A 19,715-nucleotide genomic window follows, 5' to 3' on the forward strand; every position below is an offset into this window, starting at 1 on the left:
GGGGATCCCATAGACATCCTCCCGGCCCTCCCCCCGGGGACCCCACGGACATCCTCCCGGCCCTCCCCCTGGGGATCCCATAGACATCCTCCCGGCCCTCCCCCTGGGGATCCCATAGACATCCTCCCGGCCCTCCCCCTGGGGATCCCACAGACATCCGGCCCTCTCCGCGGGGATCCCATAGACATCCTCCCGGCCCTCCCCCCGGGGATCCCACAGACATCCGGCCCTCTCCGCGGGGATCCCATAGACATCCTCCCGGCCCTCCCCCTGGGGATCCCACGGACATCCTCCCGGCCCTCCCCACGGGGACCCCACGGACATCCTCCCGGCCCTCCCCACGGGGATCCCATAGACATCCTCCCGGCCCTCCCCGCGGGGATCCCATAGACATCCTCCCAGCCCTCCCCATGGAGACCCCATGGACATCCTCCCGGCCCTCCCCCCGGGGATCCCATAGACATCCTCCCGGCCCTCCCCCTGGGGATCCCATAGACATCCTCCCGGCCCTCCCCCTGGGGATCCCACAGACATCCTCCCGGCCCTCCCCACAGACATCCGCCCGGCCCTCCCCCTGGGGATCCCGCGGACATCCGCCCGTCTGCCCAGTCCTGGGGGGCCTGGGGTCCCTGCTGAGCTGGGGGAGGCAGGCCCAGAGCAGGAAAGCCTCACGCCCCCTCCTTCCCCCCAGGCCCTGCCCTACGTGGCCCTGCTCATCGTCATGCTGTTCTTCATCTACGCGGTCATCGGCATGCAGGTGAGGGCGCCGGGGGGCCTCCCGCCTCAGAGGCACCGTGGTCCTGGCGGGGCTGGGCGCCCCCTCCTGCTGGCCCGTCTGGCAGCCCGTGGTCCCCGCTGTCGCCGTGTGAGTGAGTCAGGCGGAGGCAAGCCCAGGGGCCAGGCTGTGTCTCAGGCCCATTAGAGGCCCCGAGGGGGTTCAGCCCACCTCCCGTGAGAGCCGCCCCTTCTCTACAGCGAGCCCCCCAGTCGGCCTGCTGGTAGGGAAGCTTGCCTGCCTCCCACCCCTCACCCCCACCCCCCTGCTTTGCTTGGGCTCAACCTAAAGAGTCTCATCCAACCCCACAAACGGTCCCATGTACGCAGCGTGGCCAGATGACGATGATCTCTGAACGCATAATAACCTGGCCACTCAGTGTCTATCCTATAGAATAAAAGGCTAATATGCAAATGGTCCCCTCGACCGGGAGTTTGACAGCAGGCAGGCCGGCCAACCGTCCATGTCCCCTACCCCTGGCCAGGCTGGCCGACCCCACCCATGCACGAATTCATGCACCGGGCCTCTAATATATATATATATATATATATATATATATATATATATATATATATATATATATATATATATATATATACACACACACACACACACTGAGTGGCCAGATGGTGATGATCTCTGAATGCATAATAATCTGGCCACTCAGTCTATATCCTATATAATAAAAAGCTAATATGCAAATTGTCCCCTCGACCGGGAGTTCGACCAGCAGGCAGGCCGGCCAACCGCCCATGTCCCCTCCCCCTGGCCAGGCTGGCCAGACCCCACCCATGCACGAATTCATGCACCGGACCTCTAATACCTACACACACACACACACACACACACACACACACACACACACTGAGTGGCCAGGTTATTATGCGTTCAGAGATCATCATCATCTGGCCACTCAGTGTATGTGCTTCAGGGCTGAGACAGCGGGAAGGGAGGGGACCTGGAGGGGCTCAGGGGAGGTGGGCCTGGGCCCGATGGGCGACAGCGGCCTGCCGACCCAGCCTGGTCCCTCAGGCGGCCCCGTGTGTTTGCAGATGTTCGGGAAGATCGCCTTGGTGGACGGGACCCAAATAAACCGCAACAACAACTTCCAGACCTTCCCGCAGGCCGTGCTGCTGCTCTTCAGGCACGGGGCCCTGCCCCACGGACCCCGGGGCCTTTGCACGGGAGGCCGGGCTGGCTGGGCGGCCACACGGGGCCCCGCGCTCAGGGGCTAGCACTCTGCCGTCCCCATCACATCCGGGGCGTCTTCGTGGTCCCCGGGGCCCCACGTAGGACGTAGCCGCGCCTGAGTGCCTACATCTGTCCCCCCAAATCCCATCCCAGAAGCAGGAGACGGAGGTCCCCCCATGGCCTTCAGAGGCATGGGGAGTCCTCGGTGACCTCTGACCCTGCCTCAGCCGGGTCGGGACAGGGCTGGCTCTTGCTGCCCCCTCCCAGGGACTTGCATCATGGATTGGTTTTGCCCCTCCATCCAAGAACCGCGCCCCCCCCCCCCCCCCCAGTTTTCTTAGTCTTTTACCTCCTGCTTCTGCTGCCCCGATAGGTAGAGCAGGGGACTGTGGTGCAGAGGGGAAACTGAGGTCCATCCAGCTCACACTGACCTCCCGACTCGGGGGGCAGCCCCCGTCTGCTCACCTGCCCCCGCCCACGAGCCCCTCCCTTGCAGGTGTGCGACGGGCGAGGCCTGGCAGGAGGTCCTATTGGCCAGCAGCTACGGGAAGCCGTGCGACCCCGCGTCCGAGTACGCGCCGGGCGAGGAGTACTCGTGCGGCACCAACTTCGCCTACTACTATTTCATCAGCTTCTACATGCTCTGCGCCTTCCTGGTGAGCCGGCCGGCGGGCACGGCGGGCCTCGGGGCGGGCGGGCGCTGGGCCGGCCTCCCTGGCCAGCGCCGTCTCTCCCGGGTCCACCTCCGGGGCGTGTGGGGGCCAGAGGCCGGGGGTCTCAGGCCATAGGCTGCAGCCCCCTCCCACTGGTCCCCTTCCATGTCGGGGGTCCCCGGGTCCCCCCTGACAGATCATCAATCTGTTCGTGGCGGTCATCATGGACAACTTCGACTACCTCACGCGGGACTGGTCCATCCTGGGCCCTCACCACCTGGACGAGTTCAAGGCCATCTGGGCGGAGTACGACCCGGAGGCCACGTGAGTCCGGGCCGCAGACGCCGGGGCCTCCCTCCCTCCCCTGTGCACCCTCCGTCTCAGACCCCGTCCGTCCCCGCGTCCGGTTTGCTATGAATGAGCGGGCTGCCTGTGCCTTCAACATCCGAGGTCCCGGCTCAGAGAACAGGACTTCCTCTCCTGGGGGGTTGGAGGTTGGAAGGGATTCCACAGCGCCCCCTCCTGGCTTTCTTGGGAAATGTCCACCCAGGTTCTGAGTGGACAGGTGTAGGAGCAGGGGCAGGGGGTGCTCAGTACCTCACCAGGCTCTCAATGCGTGACCATCTGACCACCGGCCACTCAGACAGACCCGGGCCAGTTCTGCCTTGCCCCTACCCTGACCCTCAGGGCATCCGTATTTGAGGACCGTTTCCCCGGGGGGACAGGCACCGCGCTGACCACTGCCTGTATTGTCTCATTTAACCCTGACAGCGACCCAGGAGACGGGTCATTCGTAGGTGAACTTCCACCTCCCCTGATCCATACCTTCTACCTCTATTAATACAGCCCAAGAGCCCCCAACCAGCTGGACCAAAACCCAAGGAAGGCTCTGTCACGGGGAAAGTGAGGTCCAGATTGCAGGCCTGGAGAGAGAGAGAATTCTGGCTTCTATCTGAGAGAAGAGAGAAAGAGAGAGAGAAGAGAGAGAGAGGGAGGGAGGGGCTGGCCCAGCCGGTGTGGCTGAGTGGTTGAGCATCGACCTATGAACCAGGTCAGGGTTTCAGACTCGATCCCCAGCAGGGGGCGTGCAGCAGGCAGCCGATAGATGATGATTCTCTCTCATTGATGTTCCTCTCTCTCCCTCTCTCTAAAAAAAAATTAATAAAAGCATATTTTAAAAAATCAAAAAGGGATTTTTTAGGCCTGGTTGGGAAATACGGACATGCTCCCTGTCCCGGCCCTCGTCCCCTCGCCGTTCCCCGCGCCGGGAGGGGCCTGTGGGCGGGCGGCCAGGCGCACAGCCGTGTCTCCCGCAGGGGCCGCATCAAGCACCTGGACGTGGTGACCCTGCTGCGGCGGATCCAGCCCCCGCTGGGCTTCGGGAAGTTCTGTCCCCACCGCGTGGCGTGTAAGGTAACCCCGGCACCAGGGAGGGGCCCGGGGACAGGCAGAGGCACAGGATCGTGGGGCGGGAAGCTGGCGAGCCACCTCAGAGCCGTCATCTCCCGGGTCCCCAGGCCCCCCCTCCCCCAGTCTTGACAACACCCCCAACTCATCCTTCCGTCCCCACCCCCCGGTGAAGGGCGTCCTGCCCCCCCCCCCCAGCCTTCATGTCCCGGCCCCTCCTGGCCCACAGACCGGGTGAGGATGGCCAGGCCGGGTCCGCGCCCCGCAGCGAACCCCCCCTCTCCCCGCACAGCGGCTCGTGGGCATGAACATGCCCCTCAACAGTGACGGCACCGTCACCTTCAACGCCACCCTCTTTGCCCTGGTGCGCACGGCCCTCAAGATCAAGACGGAAGGTGAGCCCGGCCGGCGTGGCTCAGGGGTGGAGCGTCGACCTAGGAACCAGGAGGTCAGGGTTCGAGTCCCGGTCAGGGCCCATGCCCGGGTGGCGGGCTCCATCCCCAGTGTGGGGCGTGCAGGAGGCAGCTGATCCATGATTCTCTCTCATCATGGATGTTTCTCTCTCTCTCTCTCTTCCTCTCTGGAATCAATAAGAAATATATTTTAAAAAAAAAACAAAAAAAAAAACGAAGAGGGAAGGAGAGAGGGTGGCAGAGCCCCAGGCGGCTGCGCCCAGCGGGGTTGGCTCGGCCCAGCCTGGGTGGCTTTAGGGCGGTCCCTGCCTGTCCCTCTGCCCAGGTAACTTCGAGCAGGCCAACGAGGAGCTGAGGGCCATCATCAAGAAGATCTGGAAGAGGACCAGCATGAAGCTCTTGGACCAGGTCATCCCGCCCATCGGAGGTGCGTGGGGCTCGGGAGACGGGGGTCCAGGGGCAACAGAGGAGGGGCTGCGGGTTGGGTGGCCATGCTCTGAGCTCCCCACTCCTACACCTGTCCACGCAGAAGCCGACCCCTTGCAGGACGGCTCGTGAGATAGGTCCTAGGTGAACTGCCACCTCCCTGGGTCCATACCCTCTACCTCTATTAATACGGCCCAAGAGCCCCCAAGCGGCTCAAGCAAAACCCAAGGCAGGCTCTGCCATGGGGGAAATGAGGTCCCAATTCCAGACCAGGGGTAGGCAAACTTTTTGACTCGAGGGCCACCATGGGTTCTTAACCTGGACCGGAGGGCCGGAACAAAAGCATGGATGGAGTGTTTGTGTAAACGAATATAAATTCAAAGTAAAGGAGCGGAGGGGAGAGCAAGAGAACCGGATAGAACAGCCGGATCCGGCCCGCGGGCCATAGTTTGCCCACGGCTGGCCCAGACCCTCCCTAAATACCTTGGACAGACCCCATGGCGGCCTCAGGTCAGGTCAGAGACAGGAGGAGTGGCTCCTCGGCCCCGACCTGGGGCTCCCCCCCGCCCCACCCCCCACCGCTCTCCCCGGCCTCAGGACACCCCTTGTCGCGCCCCGCAGATGACGAGGTGACGGTGGGCAAGTTCTACGCCACCTTCCTCATCCAGGAGCACTTCCGCAAGTTCATGAAGCGCCAGGAGGAATACTACGGCTACCGGCCCAAGAAGGACGCCAAGGACGCCAACGCCGTGCAGATCCAGGTGAGCCAGCCCGGCTCCGGCTCCGGCCCCGCCGCTGAGCCAGCCAGGTCTCGGGGCGGGTGCTCACTCTCTGTGTCCTTGAAGGCCAGGATGGAGGCCCAGGGGGGAGGAGGGGCCAGGGCGGGGGAGGGACGGGAAGGCAGTTCCGGGTGGGGGGCGCTGCGATGGGAGACGTTCCAATCTCAAGAGGAGAACCAGGAGCCCGTCCATCTCTGGGTAGCAGGACCAGAGGGAGCCGGACGTGGCCAAAGGGGAGGAGAGGTGGGAGTCGGATGAGAGCAATATTCTCCCAAGAAGGCCGCTCTCCAGGATGGGATGGCTTAAGACGAGCCCCTGGGCGTACAAAGCAAGTTAGAACTTTGCTTTATCCCATCGCTTCTTTATTTCGAGGTGGTTTTTTATATTTTTTCCAAATATATTTTTATTGATTTCAAAGAGGGAGAGAGAGACAGAAGCATCCATGAGGAGAGAGAATCATGGACCGGCTGCCTCCTGCACGCCCCCCACTGGGGATGGAGCCCACAACCCGGGCATGTGCCCTGATGGGAATGGAACCCTGACCTCCTGGTTCCTAGGTCGACACTCCACCCCTGAGCCACACCGGCCGGGCTGTGTCTAGTTCTCGGTGTTCATTATAATGCACATAATTTATAAATTCAAAAAATATACATGCCCGTGGGTTGTGTGCTCAAAAATATATCTCTAAAGCAGCTTTTTTTTTTTTTTTAGCTTGGAACAATCTTACCATTTAGAAAGTTGCACATATAATGCAAGAACCTTTTTTAAAAATATATATATATTTTTTTATTGATTTCAGAGAGGAAGGGCAAGGGAGAGGAAGGGGGGCCGGAGCCAAAGCCCGGGTGGCAAGGGTTAGAAATGAGGGAGGCCGCCCTAGCTGGTTTGGCTCAGTGGATAGAGCGTCGGCCTGCAGACTGAGAGGTCCCGGGTTCAATTCCGGTCAAGAGCATGTACCTTGGTTGCGGGCATATCCCCAGTAGGGGGTGTGCAGGAGGCAGCTAGTCGATGTTTCTCTCTCATCGATGTTTCTAGCTATCTATCCCTCTCCCTTCCTCTCTGTAAAAAATCAATAAAACATATTTAAAAAAAAAAAAAAGAAATGAGGGAGGCCGCCCTCGCTGGTGTGGCTCAGTGGATAGAGCGTCGGCCTGCAGACGGAAGGGTCCCGGGTTCGATTCCGGTCAAGGGCACATGCTCTGGTTGTGGGCTCAACTCCCAGTAGGGGGCGTGCAGGAGGCAGCCGATCCATGATTCTCTCTCATCATTGACATTTCTATCTCTCTCTGCCTCTCCCTTCCTCTCTGACATCAATAAAATATATTTTAAAAAAAAGAAAAGAAAAGAAATGCGGGAGGCCGTGGGGTGGAGTCAGGTCCCCCTCCTGGACCGGAGGGGTCAGGAGTCCCTTCTCCATCCCCAGGCCGGACTGCGCACCATTGAGGAGGAGGCCGCGCCTGAGATCCGCCGGACCATCTCGGGAGACCTGACGGCCGAGGAGGAGCTGGAGAGGGCCATGGTGGAGGCCGCCATGGAGGAGGGGATATTCCGGGTGAGCACGGGGAGGGGCAGACGCCGATCACAGACGGGACGGGAGGGCGCCACAGGAGGGGGGCGTGGAAGCCAGAGACACCCACCACCCACAGCTCGGAGGGCTCAGAATCAGTGACCCAACTTCCTCGAGGGAATAGAACTAAACGCGTCCTTCCCCACCTGTCCGCCCCACCAAGTCTCGCCCTTTCCTCCCGCCCCAGCCCCTGTCAACCCTCATCTCTCGCCAGCCCTCCATGGTCAGATGCCCATCTGTCCTGGTGACCTGTGCTCGAGACTTAGCTCTGTCTAGTGTCCTGTGGCCCCTTAAAGACCGCCTGGCAAAACGTTCTTGGGTTCTTTTTTATTTTTATTGATTTCAGAGAGGGAGGGAGAGAGAAACATCCATGATGAGAGAGCGTCATGGATCGGCTGCCTCCTGCATGCCCCCTACTGGGGATCGAGCCTGCAACCCCGGCATGTGCCCTTGACCAGCATCGAACCCAGGACCCTTCAGTCCGCAGGCTGACGCTCTATCCACTGAGCCAAACCAGAGGGCATTGGGTTCTTTTTTATTGTTATTGATTTCAGAGAGGAAGGGAGAGGGGGAGACAGAGAGAAACATCCACGATGAGACAGAATCATGGATCGGCTGCTGCCTGTATGCCCCCTACAAGCCCGCAACCCGGGCATGTGCCTTGAAGGGGAATCGAACTGTGACCTCCTGGTTCCTAGGTCGATGCTCAACCGCTGAGCCAGGCCGGGCCCGGCCCTTCTTGGGTTCTCCGTGAGGAGATGGTGGCCCAGGAGGGGACCTGCGATGTCCAATATCCCTTCAGCAAGTTATCTGCCCGCTCAGTCCTCCCTCCCTCCTCCTCGCCCCTAGAGGACCGGAGGCCTGTTTGGCCAAGTGGACAACTTCCTGGACAGGCCCAGCTCCCTGGCGCCCGTCCTGGCCAACCAGAGGCCCCTGCAGTTTTCCGACATCGAGATGGAGGAGCTGGAGTCGCCCGTCTTCCTGGAGGACTTCCCGCAGGACCCCAGCACCCACCCGCTGGCCCGCGCCAACACCAACAATGCCAACGCCAACGTTGCCACGGGCAACAGCAGCCGTAGCAACCGCCAGGCGTTCTCCAGGTAGAGGCGGCCACCGCCAGCCCTGGGTGTCGGGGTCCTGGGGGGGTGTGTGGGTCTGGGAAGGCCTGGCGGGTGGACCCCAGGCTGGTTTTGGAGGGGTCGCCCCGAAGTGCGTGGGGTGTTCCTGGCTTGCCTTTGTGCCCTGAGGGTCCGTCAGGCACCTGAACGCTGCCAGAGGCAGGCCTGGGCCAGCCTTGCTAAGTAGTGCTGGGCAACTCGGGGAAGAACCAGGGCACATCGGGGGGCTGTCAGAATCGGGGGCCACCCGGGGGGCTGTCAGAATCGGGGGCCATCCGGGGGGCTGTGCCTGGGCCCCACGGCGGGCTCTGGAGTGGGACGCAGTCACTCCCGGTTCTGAAAGCTCCCAGCTGAGACAGGGTGCAGCCCTGGCCGAGAACCAGTGGCCTGGAGGCTGGGGGACAGGTGTGGGCAGGGGCGAGGGGCGTGTCTGCCAGGAGAACCCCGTGATCAGGGGCGGGAGGCCGGGATGGGTTTAGCCTGGTCTTGGGGAGCCGGGGCAGCTGGCACCATGCCCGGAGCGCAGCCGGGAGTCCAGGTTGCAGCCATGGATGCTGCTGCTGCTGCTGCTGCTGATGATGATGATGATGAGCTGATGGGGCTGGACCCTGAGGGGGAACCCCTGTGGCCCACAGAAGGGCAGGATGGCGGGAGGCCAGGCGCCCTCCCCGCTCCACGGCCTTGCTCCCCTTCCATTCCAGGGTCTGCTACGAACGGGAGTCCCCTGGGGAGACCGAGATGCCCGCTGCCAGAGGAGGGGTCCTGAGTGAGTCTCTCGGAGCGCCCAGAGGCTGAGCCTTCTCCCGCGGGGGAAGGGGGTACCGTGTGGAGTTGGCCCCCAGCACGGTCCACCCTCCAGACGCCGCTCCCACCCGAGGGTCTCAGAGGGGCTGAGGGGCGGGTGGGGCTTCGCTGGCTCGGGGTGGGCACAAGTCCTGGCCTCGCCCATCTGCCCACAGAACCCCACAGCCAGTCCCGCGTGGAACAGCCAAGGCAGGAAGGACAGCTGCCCCCGAGAGCGGGGCCCCCAGCCCAGGCGGCTTCTGCCCCCAGCCAGGTAGGGGCAGAGCCTGGGAGGGACTGGGTGCAGAGGGAGGGGGTGTGGCAGGGGCTGCCCGTCAATGACAGAGGGGACCCCAGTCCCGGGACACCCCCTATTTTTTCTTTTTTTAAAAAAATATATTTTATTGATTTTTTACAGAGAGGAAGGGAGAGAGATGGTTTAGAAACATCGATGAGAGAGAAACATCGATCAGCTGCCTCCTGCACACCCTCCACCAGGGATGTGCCCGCAACTAAGGTACATGCCCTTGACCGGAAGCAAACCTGGGACCCTTCAGTCCGCAGGCCAACGCTCTATCCACTGAGCCACACGGGTCAGGGCTATTTTTTCTTTTTAAAACATATTTTTATTGATTTCAGAGAAGAAGAGAGAGGGAGGGAGAGAGAGAAACATCCATGAGGAGAGAGAATCATGGATCGGCTGCCTCCTGCACGCCCCACCCTGGGGATCGAGCCCGCAACCTGGGCCTGTGCCCTGACCGGGAATCGAACCCTGACCTCCTGGTTCACAGGTCGAGGCTCAACCACGGAGCCACGTCGGCCGGCGGGACCACCCCTTTCTGTGGGTCTGGGCTAAGGTCCCCTCGGAAGAGCTGGGGATCACTGGGTCCCCATGTGCTCCAGCGTCCTCTTGGGTCTGTTTTGTGCCTTTGGAACAGCGCCCCAGGGCGGAGCCCCCGATGCCGGAGGCAGAGGAAGCCCCTCACAGCCGCCGGACCCCCGAGATCCCTCCCGGGGGCCTGGCTCCGGCCACTGCCCTGCTGATCCAGCAGGTGAGGCCGGGCGGGACCAGGGTCCCGGGCTACATGCAGAGGGGGCCTGGGTGGGGGTGGCCAGGCCCCGAGGCACCCCCCGCCCCCCACAGCAAGACCCGCCACCCGCCTCTCCTCCCTGAAGGCTCTGCTTCGAGGCGGCCTGGACACCTTGGCGGCGGACACCGGCTTCATCTCGGCGACGGGCCAGGCCCTGGCGGAGGCCTGCCAGATGGAGCCGGAGGAGGTGGAGGCCGCGGCCACGGAGCTACTGAGGAGACGAGAGTCCCCCGAGGACGCGGCCGGCGCCCTGGGACCCCCGAGCCTCCGGTCCTCCGTGGGCAGCCTCGACCAGCATGAGGGCTCCCAGGAGACCCTCATTCCCCCCAGGCCCTGACCCCCTCGGCCTCGGCCTGGGCTGGGGCCTCTGGGCCAGGAGGGCGTGGGGGGGGTCCTGGAGGGGCAGCCGCCCATCTCGGCTGTGTGGGGACGTGGGGACCACAGCGACGGTTGGAGGAGACCGCAGGCCCCTCTCCTCGCCAGCAGGAGGCGCAGTTCCAGGGCGATCCCAACATCATTCAGATCGCCCGGTGGGTGGCCGCGGGCACGAGTCCCCACCCCCCGCCGGACATTAAAGTCTCAGGCCTGAGACTCGGCACCTGGCCTCTGTCTGTCTCCTGTTATGGGCCTGCCTCTCCCCCTCCCCCGCCCCTTCCCCAGGAGCCCGGCCGTGGCTGGGGGCCGGGCCCAGGGAGGCCGGAGGGGCCATCTGGACCGGTCATTCGTTCTGCGGCCGTGACCGTGTCTCATTGGACCGAGGTTGCTGCCAGCTCTGGCCTCGGTGCCCAGCTGTGCCTGTTTGTGGCCGTGGACATCCAAGGTCCCAGCGCCAGGCCCCTCTGTCCACACTGAGTCACGAGGGGTGACAGTGGTCACAATGGACCCAGTGCCTCCGGCGCCCCAGCCACAGGCCTCGCCCGCCCCCCCACCCCTTCTCCTGACAGAGCATTTGCCCGCATGATGCCCTGTCACGCTCACCTGGGGATCTCACTCCGGCCTCACAGGAGCCCCGTGGTGACACCAGCATGGTTATCTTCGCGTTGAGGCCGGGGAACCGATCCTAGAAGCCCCACCCGTCACCTGCCCAGGTCTCCTGGCTGGGCTGGGGCCGGGGGCAGGGGCGGGGCTAGAACTTGACCCTGGATCTCTGTGACTGGGGCACCACCCTGTGGCTTCAGGGCTGTCTCTTGGTCCTTCTGCACCGACTTGACTTTGACCTGAACCGTGAAGTCCCCTGGCCCCCCCCCCCCCTTCCTGGCGTGTGCGGGGCTGTGGAGACGCCCCAGGCTGGAAGCGTGGGGCTGCGTCTAGTCCCGCCTCGGCCCCTGGATTGCGGGGCCACGTTGCACGGGTCTCTCTACCTTTCTGGGCCCCGGATTCTCCACCTGAAGGTGAAGGGGTTGCACGAGGTGGTCATGGGGGTTCCTCCCCACTCGAGGGTCCGTGAGAGTGAGGGGCACCCACACCCGCTCCTGCCTTTGGACCCTGAACTGTAATAGAAGCTACTGGAGAGCCCTGGCCGGTGTGGTTCAGTGGATAGAGCATCGGCCTGCAGATGGAAGGGTCCCGGGTTCGATTCCGGTCAAGGGCACATACCTCGGTTGCAGGCTCCTCCCTGGCCCGGGCCCTGATCAGTGCGCGTGCAGGAGGCAACCCATCGCTGTGTTTCTCTCCCACTGATATTTCTCTCTGTCTTTCCCTCTCTCTTCTGCTCTCTAAAAATCAATGGGAAAATATCCTCGGGTGAGGATTGAAAAAAAAAAAAAGCTGCTCCTAGGGAGAAGATTGGATATAGAGCTCCCGTCGGAGGGGAGATGGGTTGTAATTAAACCCCCAGTAACACTTGAAACCAAAAATAGTTCGTTTTTGGGGTGTTGGTGATCACAGCGCTCTCTCTCTCTCTCTCTCTCTCTCTCTCTCTCTCTCTCCCACGCTATTTATAACCAAGTCTGGTTTCCTCTACGGCTAAGTGTGTCTCCTTCGCAACAGAGGAAGTCAGGCCCAGCCCGCGTCCGAGCTAAGATCTCGGAGTCTGCACCCCAATAACAGACCCTCTCCAGGGGCCTGAGGCCCTGCGGACAGGGGGGTCCGGGCTCCGCCTCCGGGTGGGGGCACTGGAGGGTGTGGCCAGCCACCTGCCCGCAGCGTCTCCCCCGGAACCGAATACAGCTGCTGGGTGGGGCTGGAGGCCCCGAACTCTGGACTTGCCACCCAGGATGTGAGGTCAAAGCTCAGACAGCTCCTGCAGGCGCCAACGCCGACTCCTAGCCCTGTGGGGAGCCCTGTCTGGTGTTGCCCAGTGGTTAGAGCGCTGGGTTCGATTCCGGTCCAGGGCTCCTGCCTGGATTGCAGGTCTGATGCCTGCCCCCTGTCAGGGTCAGGGTCAGGGTCAGGGTCAGGGTCAGGGTCAGGGTCAGGGGGGGTGCATGCAGGAGGCAACCAATCGATGTGTCTCTGATACAGCGATGTTCCTCTCCTCTCTCTCTCTCTCCCCCCACCCCTGACCCCCTCTCTCCCACTCTCTCTAAAAATCAATGGGGAAAATATCCTCACTCCTCGGGTGTGGGTTAGAAAAAAAAAAAGATGAAGCGGAAGAGGACTCAAGGCCAGGCCGCCCCCCGAGACCCCTCTAGGCCTGAGGGCATCTCGGGCTGTGATTTGTCTCCGTGCCTGAGAGATCTGGGCCAGATGGCTGCCCCCAGTCACTGCCGAGCATTTTCACTGCCTTAGCGTGGCAGCTTCCTGCCTGGAGAGCCTGCTCCCCACCCCCCCACCCCCCCACCCCCAGTCCCTGGCAGGAGACGTGATGGAGGCCCAGGATGCCTAGGGGGAAGGGCCGCAGCTCAGGGCAAGAGTGGGGCCCGAACTCCAGGCCAATGAGGGGCTCAGGGCCAAGCACAGGGCAGTGTGTGAGTGTGTGAGTGGGTGAGTGTGTATGTGTGTGTGCGTGTGTGTGTGAGTGTGTGTGTGAGTGTTTGAATGTGTAAGTGTGTATGTGTGTGTGTGTGTGTGAGTGTGTGAGTGTGTATGTGTGAGTGAGTGTGTGTGTGCATGTGAGTGTGTGTGTATTTGTGTGTATGTGTGTATGCGTGTGAGTGTGTGTGACTGTATATGTGTGTGAATGAGTGTGTATGTATGCGTTTGTGTATGTGTGTGTGAGTGTGTATGTGTGTGTGTATATGTATGTGTGTGTGAGTGTGTGTATGTGTTTGTGTGTGTATGTGTGTGAGTGTGTATGCGTTTGTGTGTGTGTGTGTGTGTCTGTCTGTCTGTCTGTCTGGCCCAAGGAAAGGGTTGGGGTGGGCGGGAACTGCATACAGGCATCTGATCTGAAGGCACTTCAGGGTTTGGGAAGGAGGGAGCAGAGAAGGCAGCTGTGGGCCGGGTGGCGGGGGGTGGGGATGCCCCAGCAAGGAGGGGTGGCTGCGCTGAAGCTGGACAGAGGCGGAAGGGACTGGCCCAGGCTTCCTCTGACCCGCCTACCTGAGTCCCCCCAAGCTGCTGTTTGAACCTCTCTCCTGCCTCTCGGGCCGCCTCTGACCGCGGACCGCCGCGCCCAGTGACCGCCTCGCCTCGGGGCAGCAGTGCCCAGGAGTCGGGGTCGGGACCTCTGGCTGCCCTGCCACACTCCCTGGAGGCCCAGGAGGCGCTGCTGAGGGGCTGGCGTGGCTGACCTGAGGCCCCCGCCTCCAGGAGGCCCTCCAGGAGTTCCCAGCTGCTGAGCCTCCCGGGCTCAGGCTCACCGGACACCCTGTGGCCCGGAGGGGTGGGCGAAACAGCAGCTCTGGTGCCATTTCCCGGCAGTGAGGCTGTGAGTCAGAAGGGTCACCTACTCTCGGAAGACAGGGGTGGGGGGGTCCGGGGGGGGGACTTCCTGGAGTCGGGAAACCCAAGTTGGGCCCCAGAGAAGTGCAGAGTCTGTCTGGGCGGCGGGCGGGGAGGCTTTGCAAGATGCAGCCTCGCCATCGCCATCGCCATCGCCATTGCCATCGCCATGGAGGGCTACCCTGGAGCAAAGGCCTGGGCCAGCCTGGCTCCCTCCACCCGGCAGCTGCTGGGCTGTGATCTGGGGAATCTGGACCCAGACATGCATTCAGATCCTGGGTCTGCTGCTTCCACGCTGGGTGAGAGCCGGCTTCCCCTCTGTAGAACCGTGCAGGAACGATGAAGCCCACCTCCCACGGCTGTGAGAGTGAAACGAGAACACGCAGCCCGGCCGGCGTGGCTCCGTGGTGGAGCCTCGACCTCGGAACCAGGAGGTCAGGGTTCGATTCCCGGTCAGGGCACAGGCCCAGGTGGTGGGCTCGATCCCCAGTGGGGGGGCGTGCAGGAGGCAGCCGATTAAGGATTCTCTCTCATCGTGGATGTTTCTCTCTCTCTCTCTCTCTCTCTCTCTCTCTCTCTCTCTCTCTCTCTCTCTCTCCCCCTTTCCCTCTCTGAAATCAATAAAAAAATATATATATTTTAAAAAAGAACATGCATATAATAAAGTACCTTGTTCACGTCCAGGGCCCATAAGCGTGGTCTCCTCCCCCGCCCTCTTACGTTGCTGGATGGACGGGAAGAGAATGTCCAGAATGTGCCTCGGGCTCTGCTGGCCGCCTGCTCTGGGCAGATGACCCACCAGCTCCTGACCTTCCTCTAGGTCCCCAGGGGGTGGAAGGTGAGGTCCCACCTGGGCCTCCCTCCCCGCCTCCACCTGCAGGTGCCGATCCTGCTCTCCGTCAGGAAGGGGGGCGGGGGGATGGGCCCTTGAAGATATCTTTGTTTATAAGGGATGGGGGCTCCCGGATGGAGCAGGGACCTGTGGGCTGGGTGGGGAGAAGGGGAGAGGATGGCAACCCCCAGGTACACCCTCAGACGCTCCCCCGCACCCTCGCCCCAGTCGCTCACGTGGTTTCATCATCCCCGGGGTGATGCAAGAGGCTCGGGGCCAGACTCCCCATCCCCCGCTCCCCCAGAGAGCTCCCTCCACATCTGGAGCTGCAGCTGGGTCCTGGGCTTGGGGCCCTGCCAAGGAAGGGCGCTGGTGGACACGAGGGGCGGGCAGGCAGCTGGCCAGGGGGCCTGTGAATGGCCGCAATGTTGGGCATCGGAGGAGGCAGGAGGCACAGCAGAGAAGGGGCCTGGGCTCAGCGGGAGGGGAGGCAGACAGACGGACAGACCTCTCCACCCTCACCTCCCTGGGTTTAAAGGCCCAGGGCACCCTTGTCCTTGATGCCCCATAGAAAGGCAGCTTTCCCCCTGCCCTGCCCTGCCCAACGCGCCCCTCAGTCTCTAGGGACCCAGGTGCCCGGTTGAATGGCCCCTTTGTTCCCTCCTGTCCCCAGGGCACCTGGGGCCTCCCACACTGACCCTCTGCCCCCGGAGCCTGTGGTCACAAAGGTCACCTTGGGAGGGCAAGGCGGCAGGACGAGGCGCCGCTGGGCCAGGCATTCTCAGGCTTGAGGTGCAGGGGACCTTAAACACTGGCCTGAATCTCCCTCCCATGGGCCGGCAGATTCGCGGGGACAGAAGGGGGCCCCCCAGCTGCTCATCTCTGCGGCGCTGGGAGACCTGGGTTCTTCCCCACGCTCAGCCACTAACTCGCTGTGACCTTGGGTACTTCCCTCTGCGCGTCCCAGCTTCCTCATTTATGAAACGGGGTGCCCTCCAAGCCGGGGCTCCCGCGCTGCCGGAGGGTGGCCACGCATGACCCCTCCTCTGGGGTCCCCCACTCCCGCCGGCCGCCCCCCCCCCACTCCGCCCCGCCCCAACACACGGGTCGGAGGCGCGCCAAGAGGTCATTTTAAAGGCTCCAGCCCCGCCCCTGCTGCCGGATCCGGCTTTCGATTGGCGGTCAGGGCCGAGGGCGGGGCCAGGGGCGGGGCTTGGGCCGAGGCTCGGGGCGGGGCCTGGCCCGGGACGGCCCCCGCCCCCTTTGTCCGCGCGGCGGTGCGCGCTGGTGGCAGCGAGGTGGGCGGTGCGCGCGGGCGGGAGGTGTGTGCGCGGGTCCCCGGCCGTCCCCGCTGCGGCGCCGCGCCTCCCGCCGCCGCCTGGGGCTCAGGCCCCCCCGGACCCGGGTCCCCGATCCACGCCCAGACCCCGGCCATGGCCGGCCAGGGGGACTGCTGCGTCAAGGTGGCCGTCAGGTAGGGGCCAGGGGCGGGCGCGCGAGGGGCTCGGGCTTTGTGTCGAGTGGGCGCGGGGCCGCTGGGTCCGGAGCCCGCACCCCCTCCCGCCCCCGGGAGGAGGGGCCGCGTGGACCCCGCGGGCACCCGGCGCGCGGGCTGCTGGAAGGGGCTTTGTCTGGGTGGTCCTTTCGGGGGCCCCTCTTGGGAGCCCTTAATAACCCGAAAATCGAATAAACAAGGAAATCCGGTATTTCACACCCAGCCCTGGCCCAGGCGGGGCGTCTGTGTGTTTCCGCTTCGCCTCCCCACGGGGCTGCTGTCTCGCAGCGGGATGTCGGGGGGAAATGTCCCCTCGTCCGCCCGGGCGGGCCGGGTCTCCGTCTGGGTCCGGCCAGGCCGGCAGCTCCCCGCCCGGGAGCCTGCAGGCAGACAAAGATCGGTGCGGGGCCAGGACGGTGCCTGCTCCGTGGGGAGGCGAGGACCCCGCTGTCCCTGTCCCAGGCGGAGGGGGGGGGCTAGGGACAGAGGAAGGGGGATGTACCTGGGGTTCCTTTGGCCTCAGGGGCCGGAGGGCGCGTCTGGGACTTGAAGGAATAGCCTGACCTTTGAGGCTGCGGCGGGGGAGGGCGGGGGGGGGGGGAGAGGGGTGCACGGTGCGGAGGAGGGAAGGCTGCAAACTTGAGCCCCCGGTGCCCTTTGTTGGGGGGACCCTTTACACCACACGCCCTCTTGCTGCCTCGCCTTGGGTTTGTCTCTGGGAGGGGGTCTGTGTGCGCGGAGAGTGCCGTCTCCATGAGGCAGGGATGATGGAGAGGAATGCCCAGACTGTGTGATGGGTGGGGGTCTGGTCTCTGAGCCAGGTGGTAGGTGACCCATATTCCAGGAGCCCCCCGGGGGGGGGGTCACCTAGACGGTGGAAAAGCACGCCCCCTCCTGCCCCAGGACACAAGTCTCCAGCCACCTGGCCAGCCCTCTGCAGCCCAGAAAGGGGGGGTACCGTTGGGCCTCTGGGGTCGAGGCTGGGAGACCGAGGTGCCCCCCCCTCCCCGCCTGCCACGTGCCCGGCTGCACTGGGGTGTCGCTGGGGCACAGCTCTGCCCGCCCAGCAGACAAAGGGGAGCCCGCAGGTGCCTGGTGGGCCGGTGGGCGGGGCCAGGATGCTGCGGGGCTGACTTTGCAGCAGGAAGTGGTGGAGGTCGAGGGAGAGAGGGAGGGAGGGAGAGGTTTGGGTGGGGGTGGGGTAGGAGTGAGAAGTGTAAGCCTGGCATCTCTAGCAGATTGGGGGGAGTCCGCATGCCCAGAAGAGCCCCCACCCACCAGGAACCAGGCTGGGGGGCGGGGGGCTTTGCCTTCGACTCCATCTTGCAGAAGAGGGCGCAGCCAGGGGGGGAACGCCCCTTGGGGTGGGCCCTTGGTGTGGAGGACTGAGGGAGAGAGAGCTGGGGTCCCCTCCCCCACACACACCAGAGGTCCCTGGGATGCTTGACACAGAAAGGGGACTGGGCCCGCCCACGGCACCCCATTCTTCGCGGTGACTGGCCTCATCTCTGCTGCCCACCCAGCTCGCCCAGGGAGACGGGGCGCCCACTCCTTGCCCGAGCTGCTGATTGGGTGAAGGGTGGGGGGATTCGAGAATCAGCAGAGCCCCGGTTTCAGGGCTCCTGGAAGGTGAGGGCCCGCCCACGTGGCCCTCCCACCTCGCGGGAGTGCCCGCCTGGCACAGGGCCTGGCATAGGGCAGACCTCAATGGGCAGCGGGCCGTGAAGGTACAGAGCCGGACACAGAGCTGAGGGTGGGCCCGGCTGTCAAGGAGAGTTCCTCGGCTTCCCGATCCCCCGCTAACCCCATCCCCGGGAACTTCTTGCCCCCCTAAAGGACCGGGTTGGGGGGCTGGAATGGACTGGGGTGGGGGGGCCCAAGGTGTGGGGGTCACCGAGGCTTGCCCATCACCGGTGCCACTCTCTCTGACTTTCTGGAAGTCTCTTCTTTTTTTGTTTTTTAGTATATTTTTATTGATTTCAGAGAGGAAGGGAGAGAGAGAGAGAGAAACATCCATGATGAGAGGGAGCCATGGATCGGCTGCTTCCTGCACGCCTCCTACTGGGGACGGAGCCCACCACCCAGGCGTGTGCCCTGACCGGGAATCGAACCGCGACCTCCTGGTTCAGAGGTCGACGCTCCACCGCTGAGCCACGCCGGCCGGCCCGGCTGGACGTTCGTGCTTGTCTGTAACGGGGCTGCTTTCTGACTGCCTGTGAGCATCACTGGCCCTGAGTCCAGGCTGCAGTGAGCCCAGGCTTCCAGCGAGCCCAGGCTCCAGTGAGCCCAGGCTCCAGCTTATGGAACCCAGAGGCCAGGGATGGGGGTGCGGGGCAGCGTTTAGCCCGGCTGAGGGGTACCAGGCCCAGGGCTCCAGGGACCGGGACCAGAGCCGCTGTCCTGTCCGCCGGTCTCTGTCTGCAAAGGCCCGGGCTGGGGCAGAGTCTGAGGGAGACTTTCAGGACCTGGGTCGTGGGAGAGGCGGAAGGAAGGTCGAGGTGTGAGCCAACCCCCGAAGCGCCCCCAGACCTCCTGGATCCTGGTCCCTCGGCCCCTGCACCCTTGGCACCAGGAGATGGCCAGGCCAGCCAGCCGCGCATCTGCCTGCCCTCCCTCCCTCCACTAATCCCTGGCAGGATAAGAACCTACAGCCGGCCTCCCCCTGGGGAGGGGGGCTGCCTCAGGGCGGGAGAGAGTGTGTGTTGGGGGGGGGAGGGCAGCTGCTAGGAAAACCGCTAGCTTGCAGAGTTCAAATTGGGGAAGGAAGCCAATTACATGGCATGTTTATTTAAGACCCTTCCAAGCCCCCCCCCCCCCCCGGCTCTGGGGCCCCCTCAGTGCGGCCTGACCCCCTCCCCTTATCTCTGCCCCGTTTCCTTAAGCTTCCTTCCTTCAGGCTGCTGGGGAGCGGGGGGCCTCGGCCAGCCCCACGGCCTTAGGTGGACACTCCAGGGTGGAGCAGGGCCTGGGAAGAGGTTGGGGGGACCCAGGGGCCTCCGGTTCTCCAGCCGCCATATTTCCCTAGTTCCGGCTACTCTTGAGATCATCCCTGTCCGTCTGAATTTTGGATCGAGAGCATTGGTGACGGCCCTAGCCCATGTGGCTCAGTGGATAGAGCGTCGGCCTGGGGACTGAAGGGTCCCGGGTTCGATTCCCGTCAAGGGCACATGCCTAGAGTTTGCTGGCTCGACCCCCAGTAGGGGGCGTGCAGGAGGCAGCCGATCCATGATTTTCTCATTGATGTTTCTCTCTCTCTCCCTCTCCCTTCCTCTCTGAAAGCCATAAAAATATTTTTTTTTTAAAAAAAAAAAGAGAAAGAATTGGTGACTTGGGATGGAGAGACTGAGGAAGACAGAAACG

The 19,715-nt window shown here is 63.3% G+C and overlaps 2 protein-coding genes across 4 annotated transcripts in view; both read left to right on the forward strand.

Annotated features, from left to right (window-relative positions):
- The window catches only part of CACNA1S (calcium voltage-gated channel subunit alpha1 S), a gene marked incomplete at its 5' end in the record, with an annotated part of 40,672 nt that extends 29,865 nt beyond the window's left edge, over nucleotides 1-10,807 (forward strand). The window contains 14 exons of the mRNA XM_080651063.1: nucleotides 692-757; nucleotides 1,828-1,919; nucleotides 2,463-2,622; nucleotides 2,816-2,943; nucleotides 3,936-4,032; nucleotides 4,319-4,421; nucleotides 4,765-4,866; nucleotides 5,487-5,626; nucleotides 7,068-7,196; nucleotides 8,061-8,311; nucleotides 9,031-9,095; nucleotides 9,289-9,386; nucleotides 10,051-10,164; nucleotides 10,289-10,807. Coding sequence (XP_080507189.1) covers nucleotides 692-757; nucleotides 1,828-1,919; nucleotides 2,463-2,622; nucleotides 2,816-2,943; nucleotides 3,936-4,032; nucleotides 4,319-4,421; nucleotides 4,765-4,866; nucleotides 5,487-5,626; nucleotides 7,068-7,196; nucleotides 8,061-8,311; nucleotides 9,031-9,095; nucleotides 9,289-9,386; nucleotides 10,051-10,164; nucleotides 10,289-10,540 — 1,797 coding nt within the window. The 3' untranslated portion in view covers nucleotides 10,541-10,807. The remainder of the gene's footprint in view (nucleotides 1-691; nucleotides 758-1,827; nucleotides 1,920-2,462; nucleotides 2,623-2,815; nucleotides 2,944-3,935; nucleotides 4,033-4,318; nucleotides 4,422-4,764; nucleotides 4,867-5,486; nucleotides 5,627-7,067; nucleotides 7,197-8,060; nucleotides 8,312-9,030; nucleotides 9,096-9,288; nucleotides 9,387-10,050; nucleotides 10,165-10,288) is intronic.
- Nucleotides 10,808-16,202: 5,395 nt separating this feature from the next.
- KIF21B (kinesin family member 21B) overlaps nucleotides 16,203-19,715 on the forward strand; it is a 41,262-nt gene continuing 37,749 nt past the window's right edge. For all 3 annotated transcript variants that reach the window (XR_013959611.1, XM_080651082.1, XM_080651083.1), the window contains exon 1: nucleotides 16,203-16,334. Coding sequence is in view for 2 of the 3 variants with exons in the window: in XM_080651082.1 (XP_080507208.1) it covers nucleotides 16,294-16,334 (41 nt within the window). In the remaining variant the exon portion in view is untranslated. The remainder of the gene's footprint in view (nucleotides 16,335-19,715) is intronic.

This window comes from Plecotus auritus, assembly GCF_963455305.1.
Source record: "Plecotus auritus genome assembly, chromosome: 14".
Classification (NCBI taxonomy): Eukaryota; Metazoa; Chordata; class Mammalia; order Chiroptera; family Vespertilionidae; genus Plecotus; species Plecotus auritus.